The sequence below is a fragment of the Haliaeetus albicilla genome, chromosome 27, assembly GCF_947461875.1.
Source record: "Haliaeetus albicilla chromosome 27, bHalAlb1.1, whole genome shotgun sequence".
Classification (NCBI taxonomy): domain Eukaryota; kingdom Metazoa; phylum Chordata; class Aves; order Accipitriformes; family Accipitridae; genus Haliaeetus; species Haliaeetus albicilla.
Window position 1 is genome coordinate 4,994,822 of NC_091509.1, and position 12,394 is coordinate 5,007,215.

The window sequence follows — 12,394 nt, forward strand, 5'->3', positions numbered from 1 at the left end:
TTAGTTGATTTCCTAGAAATAGCTAAATAAAATAAAATTTATTTTATAAATAAATTACACAGCCTTTTGAGCTGGCACCAACACAACACGTGTGTCCACCCAGAATGGAGCACTGCCGCACAGATGTGTCAGCACAGTACCGCATCAAGTTAAGAAAAATCAATCTTTTTGGTAAAGTTTATTAAATCATGTGGGAGGGACCAGACAATCTCTAGTTCCAGTGCCGGTACAGACTCAACGAGTAAAGATGTCTCTGTGCTTTCTTCCCCTCTGTCATTAGAGAAGATTACATTGGAAAGAAATTATTTCTTTTTGAAGTTCAGCAAAATTATGTTTTAACTGAATGCCAGTCTAGGCTCCTGAGTGCCTAAGGCAGTCTTGAAATACCATGTTATCATTCTCAACATTTTACACTAAAGCTTTAAGCAAATATCCTATATAATACTAAATTCCAATTTGTAAATGAAAATTGTCCACTACCAAAACCTAGAGTTTACGTGTTTGTGTATCAAATAATTTTCCATTCCTATTAATTCTTTGCCCTTTCTAATTAAGATGGTAACAATTTTAAATAATAAAACTTAACGTGCCTTTCCTTAAAATATATTTTTTAAAAAACTTAACAGAATTGCCAAACTTACAGATGCAAGTTTAAGAAATTTATCTTAATTGCCTCATCCACAGGAAAGGAGAGAATAAAAACCACAATTCTTGACCAGTGAATGATCGTAACTTCTTAAGCAGAACATTAGAATCCAATGGGACTCATCTGATCAAGTATGAAATAGTTTTAGTGCCATCTGATAAAAATTACCTCTTATTTTTAAGCTGCAATAAAATGAACATCCTTGCTCCTCAGCACTGAAAAAATATCACCTGAAATTTATATTAGTGAAAGAAGTGATTTAAGGGTCACCTAAGTGTCTGGCATCTTCCAGGCTCCTAAGCTGTTGTTCTTGTTAATCGGTCAGTATGACTGATGAGTTTTCAGGATTTTTGATCTGTACAGATCTATGCATCTCTCCCAAGAGATGAAGTATAAGAAAAGAGCAGGAAAACATTTTTAAGAAGGCAGATATAGGACTATTAGGACATGGAGGGAACAGATGCATAGAAGCAAAGTGGTTTTTCATCTTGGCCTTGAACCAAAAGCTTTGCACTGTGAAATACAGACCAAAATGGAAATTCCATCTGCTTGTTTGTTCCACACCTAGTTGACACAGAAATGCCCCACATGATTTAAAGCATTAAACATAGCTGGGTATATGAATGAGATATTTATATTTACTTTCCTTTGAATGTCTAAAATGATGACTTTTTGTTTCCCGCTTACCATTACACAGATTGTTCTGAGTTAATTATTTGTGTAACTACAAAGCCTGAATCTCCAATTTAAAATTTACTGTGAAAGGTAGCATGCAAACACAGAATAAGGTGAGTCCATGCCCAAAGTGCTTGCATAGAATGGAAAAGTCAGCTAGGAAAGAAACTGACAGATACTCACTGCCCAGGTGGACAGGAGATTTAGATTACATTCCCAAATGTCCTATCCCACCATCCCTATTTCTATTCCATCAATCAAAAATATTTAAAACTTGTGATTTAAAAATCCTTTTCCTTTGCAAAAGTAATGTAAAAAATATTTTAGGCATGTCAGTTCTTCACAGTGGTTATTTTTCTCACAATAAATATTAAGAAAAATTAGAGTTTCCTGAGAAATCTGATAATATATAATTAAGTATTCACTGCTACTTCTGTCAGATATCCTGTATTAAAAATTGGAAGTTCTGGCTTATCAATATCTGTGCCCCAGGGAAGGGTTATAATGAACAATTTAGATTAGAAAGGACCCATAGAGGTCATTTAATTCTACCTCCTACTTAACCAAGGGCTGACTTCAATGTCATGTCTTGCCGCTCAGAACCTTTTTCAGTAAAATTCTGAAAATTTTGATAAAGATCCTGCAACCTCTCTGCGGCCCTATTCCAGCACCTTATTGCTGCTATTGTGACTGAAGTTTTACTTAAGTCCAACTAAATCACTCTGGAGAGCCTCACTCAATTGCGTAAGAGGTCTTCCTTTTATTCTTAATATTTTGGATTTTACTTTCTGTAAGCAGAAAAGCCCACACAACAAATATTTACCAGAAATAAACTGACCACATGACATTTTAATGAATTTTCATTCAGAGTATTTTTAATTACCTTTCTGAATTCTCCTGTCCTTTGATATTCACACAGCATCATGTCAAAGAATATTGGGATTGTGGCTTTTCGTAGTTCAACTTCTGGAATAAGAGTCATTTCCAAAATGGGTCCAACCATCCCCGGAATAAAGCAAATTTTATTCTGGCCTGAAACAGAAATGCAAATTGGGTATTTGAGAGGAAAGGAAAATAAGGTGGTTTTTTTACGGAAACATTTAGGACATGCAATCCTTTAAAGCAGTGTTTCAAACTATCTATGTTGGCAAAGTCTTACAACTTAGTCACTCATCTCTATTCCTTCTCAAAAGCTGAAAGCACATTAATGGATATAGTCTTATTCTAAGATGCCAGAATTCAGTGCCAGAAATAAGCATGTATGCCAGCTGAGTTGACATTTTCAGTGAACATTTCAGTTTTTCAGCTTTTGACATCTCTTTTTAAATGCTTGGAGTAATAAACCCAAGAATGCCCCAGGAGCAGGAGCACGCCACGTGTTAATGTCGCACTGTGTAACCTTTCTAGCTTATGAAGGTGAAAAAAATTACTTGCTTTCATTTCTGAATAGCATCAAACATTGCAACCATTAAAACAAACCAACCAATGCATCAAACATTGCAGTAATAGAAACACTGTCTATGCAAATCCTAAAACCACACAAAATTATCCCATAGCACAACCGCTACATCAGCTGCCAATGAACATCCAAATCTATAAAAAACTCAGCCAGGCCCAAGATGTTCTTCAAATGTTGCTTGTTTCTTGAGGAAGAAAAATGTGGTATGTGGAGCAGACCACCATCAAAATCCCATGACCTGCGTAAGAATGTCCATACCGCCTAAAGCTTGTAAGGAAATAAAATATTCTCATAAACAAATATGACTAGACTTGTTCCATAACTAAAAAGTAATCTGATTCTGATTTGCCTCTCACATGGGTGCCATACTAATGTAACTCTAGGCATAATTGAACTATGACTTCAACAGTTTCATGCAATATTATTTTTTCTTCCACTTATGTTGATTAAAATCATTATTAATCCTAGTTAAATCAGTAATGTCAGTAAGATTGAAAGGAATCTTAGGGCAACTGAATAACTTCCAATACCTATATTCATTAGACCTTACAGGTCTGTAACTTTTGAAAACCACAGAAATTCATGTATTACATAGCTATCCATTCACCTCTAAAAATCTTCACTCTCCCAAGAAATCCTCTTACATGAGTAGAAAAAAGAGAGAAACTTTTAGCTAAATGATAGCAATACCTATTGCCTGACCAAGAGACCTAATCTTACACTAAAACCCAAAAGACCTCAGCACACAACTTCAAATAAATGCATAAATAAAATTTTAAAAATTTAAAAATAAATTAAAAAGGCTTTTTGAAGACTATCCTGCCATCAGCAACTGTTATTTCCATTTCAGGAATCAAGAGTAACATCTCCTCAAACCTCAGAATGACTGAATGACAGAAATGGACAAAGGAAGATAATCTGCCCAAGACAACAAGGCAATTCAGTTTGTAATTTGAAAAGCACCCTAGAGTTCACAGTATGAGATTCTTTGACATACATTCGCCCATTTCAATCTTGCTGTATATGTATCCCTCAAATGTGGTTTATACTTAAGATGCCCTACTGCTTTTCAGAATGCAGATTCTTTCTTGTTAAAGCTACAGAAGGAGCCTGAAAATTATAGAAAATAAATGGAAGGGGCATTTATTATTAAGTGAGAATTATTGGCTATTAGTTTGAAACATTTCTCAAGCTGTATGCCTCACTTTTTCCATTGGGTACGTAAGACAACATTACTTAAATAAAATAATAATGCATTTGGATATTAGAAAACAAACCTTTAGTCTTCAACATTACACTAGGCAAAACTGTTAAAGGCCCTTAAATTTTTATAAAGCCATTGTGTTTGCTGTTTTTAATATAGACTCTCAGATTCAGCCTGAGTAGGATGTAAACAGCAAATCTTAAATACACACAAGTGGAAAAGCGCTTCTGCAAGATTTGTTGTACTGTGTAGTAAAATGAAAACCTGAAAGTTTATTTTAAGAAACAGATGTCAATGGTTCTAGAATCAAGAGTTCGTTTGAAAAGGATTAATTTCCAAATTACACCTATCAGTGTTAATGGATGACAATGGTGTTAAACTAGAAAATTAATGACTATGCTGAAAGCAGGTTTGAGAGTTCACCAATTAATGAGCAAAAGTATCAAATCCTTTAAAATCTTGACTACATCTTTTTGATACATCAGAGTATACTGATGCATTAAAAAAATTTTTTCTACTAAAAAATACTGAAAGAAAAACATTAAGAAAAGAAAGATTGAAAGGGCTATATATCACTAGAAGGAGTATGTACAAGGTGATGAAAACATTTAAAAACTCCAGACAAGCACTGATACGCTGGTACACCTAGAAAACTAGAAAGTTTAATAGAGATCATAAAGAAATTTCATGTCCTAAAAAAAGAACTTTGTCAAAAATTTCCAAGATGAAACAAATATTCTACATAAGTTCAGTTAATAAGAAATAATCCATTTCAGTGCATTTTGAAAATCATAGTTGGCTTCCTTGTTTAATAATATTCGGTGATATTACAGCCTCTCCACAGCTTATTTTACCTTGCAACATTGCTGTGTCAGAGGTTCAAATACAGTGCAGAACTTCCTTGACCAGCTCAGGGGTGAGAGGAAAGGTAAGTAACAGAATGTGAGCAAACTAAAAGGAGAAACATGGAATTACTTTTGCTTCTACAGCAGGCATTGACACCCTACTGAGGGAAGAAAATGTCCCCATTTTGAGATAATGTTTCTTTACAGTAAATATGGTATATCAGGGAGACAGGGAAGTGTGCTGCACTAAATAGTATTTATGAATAAAACAGTAGATTATATGAAAGAGTAGAGCATACAATGCACTATTCACATTAATTCTGTATGTTGAATTCTGTATGGAATAAGCTGTATGCTTATTCCATGCTCAAAGCTGAAGAGCTGTCCTTCTGTGATAACACTGACACTATCCCAGTGGACATTCCATTCTGTTATAAATTTCTGAATAGTTTTGTACTCAATAACCAATTATGGCTAAAATTTTAATAACATGTAAAAAATACTGATACTACTGGAAAAAAATGCTCTTTTATTGCAGGCACTGAGGAGATTCCACACTATTCTTAAAATATAAACTTCTGAAACACTGAGATTACACAAGTTTTCCTGGATGAAATGACTGCATTTTAGCTGAGTCAGAACCATAAGGACCTCAGGAAAAAGGGAAAAATGCTATTAGCTTATGATCAGCACTCCACTGAAGTGGCACATAGGAATAAAAGACCAGAACTGGCTTGTGGTCAAGAGATCTCAAACAGACAGAATGGTTGTAAAGCCTTTTCTTCTGTCTTCTCTCTGTCACTAAACTGATAAAATCTAGTCTTTTCATGAGTAACTGTCTGAACTTTGACATTCAGCTTGCATTTCAAAGTATAACTGTAGGTATCATCATAATTGTCTTCATTGTATATTTCAAAAAAACTCTATAATACATATTTTCATAGAACAATACACTGTTGTTCCCTTTATTATGAACTCTCAAAGAAGCAGTAGCACAACATGGCTATATAATAAATGTAAAAACATTTTGGAATTTTAACCTAAACAGATTCCAACTCTGAGCCTACTAATTTCTGGAACTGTAGATTCAGACTGAGCAGTAACCTTCTCAGGGAAAATTTTTCTGCTTCTCAATTTCAGCAAAGTAAGATTTCTGAAATCTTCTCATTTCAGCCATCTTTGAAATCTGAGAGAAGGTTGTGAGTTCTCTTAGAAATAAAAAATAGGCAGTAGTCGAACAGTATCTCATGTCAGTTCAAGCTTAATCACAGGAGTGAAAAGATATTTTAAGTTCAAATAACAGAAATATTTACAAAAGCACTTCGTGTGAGATATTTTTCAATGAAACAAGCAATATGCTACGGATTTAGTTGCAATTAAGTTCATTTGCCTACTCACCAAGTTTGTACCACATGTCACGGATAGCAAAGCCAATTAAACACCTCATATCTCCATATCTAGAAAAAAAAAAGTATTTTTATCATTATCATCATTTTACTACAAAATTAAAGACATAAGCTAAAGTATACATTTTTGCTTACTTGTTCTGGATTTTGTTGTATTTTGCATGGGAAAAGTTTTCTAGCTGTAGTGAATCTTGGGTAATAAAAGCCACAGCCAAATGAAAATAGTTGTTCCACAGCTGTAAATTGAATATAAGGAAATTATAAAATGTTTTGAGAAAAGCAGGAATAATATTAAACTATGCATAATGCTGAATAATTTATGAAACCAAATGATGCAAGCAATATGAGATTTTTATATTATGCAAAGATGTACATCATTGGTATTATGCAATTAGCAGAAAAGCAAGAAAGATGAATTTTAATAACCACCACTACACATTTGTTCTTAGTAACACAGCAGCTGACTAAATACTGCTAAAAAAAGATTCATATGAGATTCATTAGCTAACAACATTAAACCATGAACCATAGCAAGACTAGTGAAATACATTACATGCCAGTGAATCTTAACAACTTGGAGCTAAAGGCATCCAATATAATTACACTGTATCTGAAAACTACTTCAAAAGGCATCTACTGTCTTCTCTTTGGATTCTAATTCAACAATGATTTGTGTGAAATTTCAACATAATTTGTTAAGAGCTCTCTACATGAAACGAGGACAAAATACATCCCTAACTACTAATAGTACTGAGTCATGTACTTGAACTAGAAGAAAATCCCTTATATTTCCAGTGCACAACCCTTCATTTCTGAAAGTAAATTACTTGTTCTCCAGACAATCAAAATGAAGTACTTCTCTCACATGCTAGAGATGGAAAGGGAAAAAAGAACCTTCACTAGGAAACACAAATAAGTAGTAAATACTATTTTCAGAGCTTCTAAGCAGTCAGCAATGACTTTAGACACTTCCTTTAAAAACAGAATTGCATCTAAAAATATGCATGGTAGGTATCAGTGAGACAGTAGAAAGGCAATGGTCAATGTATTCGGTGGTAATTTAAAGGACAGAAACAAAACATATAACATTATTACAGAGCTCTTAATTTTATATGGTGAAATACAACCCTAGGTTGGGAATCTACACTAAATAGTCTAGAAATGTAATGCTTCATCAGAAACTTAACTGACCTCTGTCCTTTATAACCTGGAAAACTCTCTTATGCACAAATAACCAGCAAAAATAGATACCAACTCACAAAACCACACATAAAAATACAGACATTTCCTATAATAAATAAAATTCTCAAACATCCTCTATAATGCGGAGAAGATCCTACATTTAATTTATTCTTCCCTTCGAGGCCCAACTAAAGCTCTCCTTAGCAGACCTGCTTATTTAAAAGGCCTTAGGAGGGCTGTTTCTGTCTTTAAGTATTTACAGTCTAGAGACCATAGTTATCCCGGGCGCAGATGCACAGACTCAAGTAGCGTTTCACTGGAGAGAGTTATTAATCTGTTACATATTATACCATTCCAAGATGCTCTGAATTCACCCAAACCAATCAGAGCCTTATAAAAAAACTACATTTGAATATGAGCACTAGTAAGGCAGCAGCTTTTTTCCCCCCTTTAATACAAACATCTAAATTATGTTCATATCTATTTTTGACAGTATACTAATAGTACATACTAATCCAGAGCCTTTTTCCCCAGGATAAATCTTATTTATGTTTTCCCCCTTATCAAAGATTTTAGAAGATTAATTTGACCAATTTAGAGTTTTCAGTCCCTTGAGAAGCTGTATTTATTGATGTGTAGGGAATATACTTTTCATATGTCAGTTACGCCAGACATGGAAAATGTCTTAAATCATTCTAAATTATGGGGAGAAAAACAAAGTCTTATTACTACAGGTAATGGTCTATTTGTTCACTTAATAGATCCAAGTTCAATGCCACCTTTGTCAGAGACACACCCTAAAGACTCAATATCCTAATTTATAAAATACATTTCGTTTCATCCTCAGAGTACCCATGATGGCTGAAAAAATATGATCCTTTGCATTCCAATAGCATATTCAAGTTAAGGACTTGCAAGCTTTTAAGTCCCAAACCTAAGTTTAAAACCCTGTGAGGCAAAGTAGTCTCTCAGAAGTAAAAAATGGCAACAGCTGATAGAAACAGATTCTTAAAATGAAAAAAAAAAAAAAAAAGCTTATGAGACCAGTTTTGTTTTCTCTTAAGCCTACAATACTGTTCCAAGTTGTCTGACATTTGAACATCCAGTTATCTAGCATGTGGTAGAGCTGAAGTGAAGTAGCACAGTGACAGGAGAAGAGCTCTTGTGCTCTGATTTGTGTGATACGCTTTGCTGCTCATTGACGTGAACTCCAGCGCTGAGTTGTCAGCTAGGGACAGAGTACTGGGAGACAAAGCTAGAGCTGAGAAGTGACCCTTCTCTGTAATTAGTTATCAATTATTCATCGCAAACTCCTACTGAGAAGCAGCATCTGACAGTAACAGCACAGGCTGGCTTAATGTGTTGTAGCACTTCAAAACATGGCGACTGAATTAGCTGGGCATGGTGTTAACCACACATGCTGAGAGGGCTTCAGATCTCTCAATACCCCTCTATATAAGGGCTAAGGGAACTTAAAAGAAGAGGATCTCTCATTCCTTTTTTTTTATTTATTTTTTTTTCCTCAGAAAACACGATGTGCCTTGCCCCTAGAAAACGTGACAGCGGCCGAATTGGAAACTGTGGAAGTAATTTAGTAAGAAACTTCTAGCCATCTCACAAAGAAGAGGAGATCTGGATGATTTTTCAGGATAACTACCAAAAGGTTAACACTGCTGCCGCCTCCTTCGTACACACCTCTGAAACCAATGCTTCTTTTGCGCTAATGTGTACCTTTTAGCCTTCATTTTCTCTACAGACATCTTTGCTCAATTCTTTTTGATAATGTAGGAGAAACAAGTTGTCTTTGGAAGACTTTTGAATTTCTGACAAATTATTGCAGATACTAAATGTAGTCTAGCATTTCATAAAACAGACAAGATGACAGTTTTGTTTAATTTTCTTTCTTGAAATATTATGGTGAAAGCAAGCTCAGCCCCTTGAGACCAGCAGACATAATACATTTCAGTTAGATACTGGGTTCATTACTTTGATTTTGTAGAAAAATGGCACTTAGAAACTTCCTGCATGTATGCATAATTGCAAACTACATGTAGTTACCACAGCTATTGAGCTAGGTTAGCTAGAAATAACCTTTTTGAACCTTTGAATAATGTTTATAAAAAATGATCCATTGATTTCCAAGATATACAACATTCTCAATATGTGATGATTTTACCTCAGTAATGTTCTCTTTCACATACTGGAATACATTTCTTCGTCACTTAAAACTAAATAATTTAAGAAACATCTATTTTTTACTATTTTTGTGAGACTTCTGAGTACAAACAATTTTAAACAAATTAATAGCAACCTGTGTTTTAAATAAACTATTTAATTGGATCAACCACAGATACTGAAATTCAGTCACAAAGCACACATGGCTGCATCATGCAGTCTTAAAATTCTGAACCAACATTCATGAAGATTATTCTGTGCTGTCATTTAGAATATCTCACTAGAAAAATACAGGTTGCTAAACAGAGGCATAAGCAGAATGTGAAGGCTACAATTCAGAATAACTCACCAACTGATAAACATTAAAAATTAATTAAAGTAAGCATTGCATTCTGTTTAAGTGGAGTCTTGACAAATATAATTTTCAGAGTTACAACTGATTCATAAATTCTGGAAGTTACAAACACAATATTTAGGGCTTATTCCTATAGTATGCAGACTGGTTCATGACACGTGTAGTGTGTTCTTTGAGGTGGAAGAGAGAGTATTAAGCATCTCAAAGTAAAGAATTATGAAAATCCTTTGGGACCTCTGCCAAAATTTCTTTGCATTGGTTATGTACTTCAAAAGGACAGAACAAAGGTAGAAAATGTTCACGTTAATGAAAGTAAGTTTACAGAAGCTTTGAAGAAACACAGCACATTATATAAACCAACAAAAGCTTGTTTTATTCACTTTTAGTCTTTAAAGATTTTCATGGCATACTTCAATTCTCTCCTTGTTTTTGTCATATGCTTCTTACTTAATGATGCAACTTAAGAAAAATACTTCCTAATAGTTTCTACTCCACACATCTATGATTCCTGTGTTGGAAAACATCCCAAACCTCTGAAATAAGACATTCCCAAATCCAGTAACTTTTAGTTTCATGTATGCAAAGTTTTCCAGAATTTATATCCTGTGTATTTCTTTCCATCCTGAGCAATGAGCCCAAAGAAATTTGCACATGAACATTGAAAAATCAGTTACTTATCATAGGTGACTCTAGGAAGACCCAGCCATATGGTGGTAGAAGGATCAAAGATGAACCTTAAACTCTGAAGTTTGATAATTTTCAAATGCACGATATGATATATAAAAACATAACATTTCTAGTATTGCTAGTAAAGTTAATACAGCTAGCTAAATTTTCTAATGGTTGCATTATCTATTAAGTTCTGCATCAGCCATCTCCTAGGATTTTCTGAAATGTCTATCACTATCCTACATGTATTTTTGCACAATACAGTGCGTATTTTTCCCTGTATATTTGTAATGCAGTGAAGCTTTTGATTTTGGTGTTTCTAACTGAAGATTCAAAAATAAAAAATAAGGTGCACAACTCTGCCTGTGATGCTAAAATACATTTCATTACTGCTGAGTTATTAATGGTGCCTAGTGCATGCAAGAAAGATAGGAAAAACATGAAAAATAAGCATTTTCTTTTAAATCAGACTGATGTTATAATGGAATGTGGACTATGCCTTTTATAATAAAGTTCTGTAGCAGGAATATAGATGGTTAATATGAAATTATAACTGCTATAACAGTACAGATTTAGAAATATAATCCTTTCTAATGCCCTGTAAAAATACTGCTAACAGAGGGGAAGGAACAGGAATCAATAGCACTGTATTTTCCAGAATAGAAACTCTATGGTAGCTGTGCCTGACCACATCAAAATGGTATCTATTTGTTCACTCTTCCCCATCCCTAATATGTCAAAAGCTGCCATCTCCAATCAGAAACATTATAAAAGGAGTGTTGCACAAAAAAAGTCATTTCAATGAATTAAGTGGCATTAAGGGTGGCAATGGATGCTGACTGCATTATACTGCTGTTGTGTTCAGTCACTGAACGGAAATACTTACTAGGCAGAGCAAGATTTCTAAAACCAAAGCTGATGGACCCATGAGTTGACAGTGACAAGAGACTGAAAATACTCTGTTCTCCTAGACAAAGGTAACACCTAGCTAATGACATCAGCTACTAACAGAAACAAACAAAAAAATGTCATACGAGGTCTAAATAGGTTCTATAAAGGTAAACATGCACATTGGAAAATTTAATCGACATTTTGAAGTGAACCAGTAAACATTGATATCTTCATTTTTCTGCTGATGAAAGACTGGCTTGTGGTTCATTCAAACTAAATAAAATTAGGAGGAGAAAACCCATGATTTGCAAGTTGAAAAAGGGATTTCTGCTGGTGCAAAACCAAAAAGAAATAAAACCTTCTTTCCTAGTTCTGCATTCATAAAAATAAGGAAACTGCTGACGCTTAAGACATGTCTGGTAAATAGAAAGATCATTTAATTATTGTATTTTTATATAACAACAAAGAAAATGTTAATTCACATTTGAACTTCTTTCATACCTACAACTCTATATCCTTATGGACAGATAATATTTGGCTTCAAAATCGAACTACTGTCCAATATTTGCTTCATTAAAACTCCTTGTGAATTAAATAAATGGCAAATTAACTAGCTGGATGTTCTTCAGTATAAAATAGAAATGGGTGTACAATGACACTTTTTCTTTGGGTAAAAGTATTTAGACTGCTTATGGAAAGCTACGTTATCCCCTGATTATTCACCCTTATCTAACACCCTGCGGGCTACACGCGAGGTATGCATATAATATTTTGTCTTGAAACAGATATTTTCAGTCAAATGAAATCAGCATTTTTTGGTTGAATAAGATGGTACAATTACCACAAAAGGTAAAAGTGTACTGAAAAGTCCCAGAATTGTCCTATTT

At 34.1% G+C, this 12,394-nt stretch overlaps 1 protein-coding gene across 1 annotated transcript in view; it reads right to left on the reverse strand.

Annotated features, from left to right (window-relative positions):
* Nucleotides 1-12,394, reverse strand: part of DOCK2 (dedicator of cytokinesis 2) — a 213,235-nt gene that overhangs the window by 45,622 nt on the left and 155,219 nt on the right. The window contains exons 31-33 of the mRNA XM_069772259.1: nt 6,371-6,471; nt 6,228-6,286; nt 2,205-2,353 (exon numbers count right to left, since the gene is read on the reverse strand). Coding sequence (XP_069628360.1) covers nt 2,205-2,353; nt 6,228-6,286; nt 6,371-6,471 — 309 coding nt within the window. The remainder of the gene's footprint in view (nt 1-2,204; nt 2,354-6,227; nt 6,287-6,370; nt 6,472-12,394) is intronic.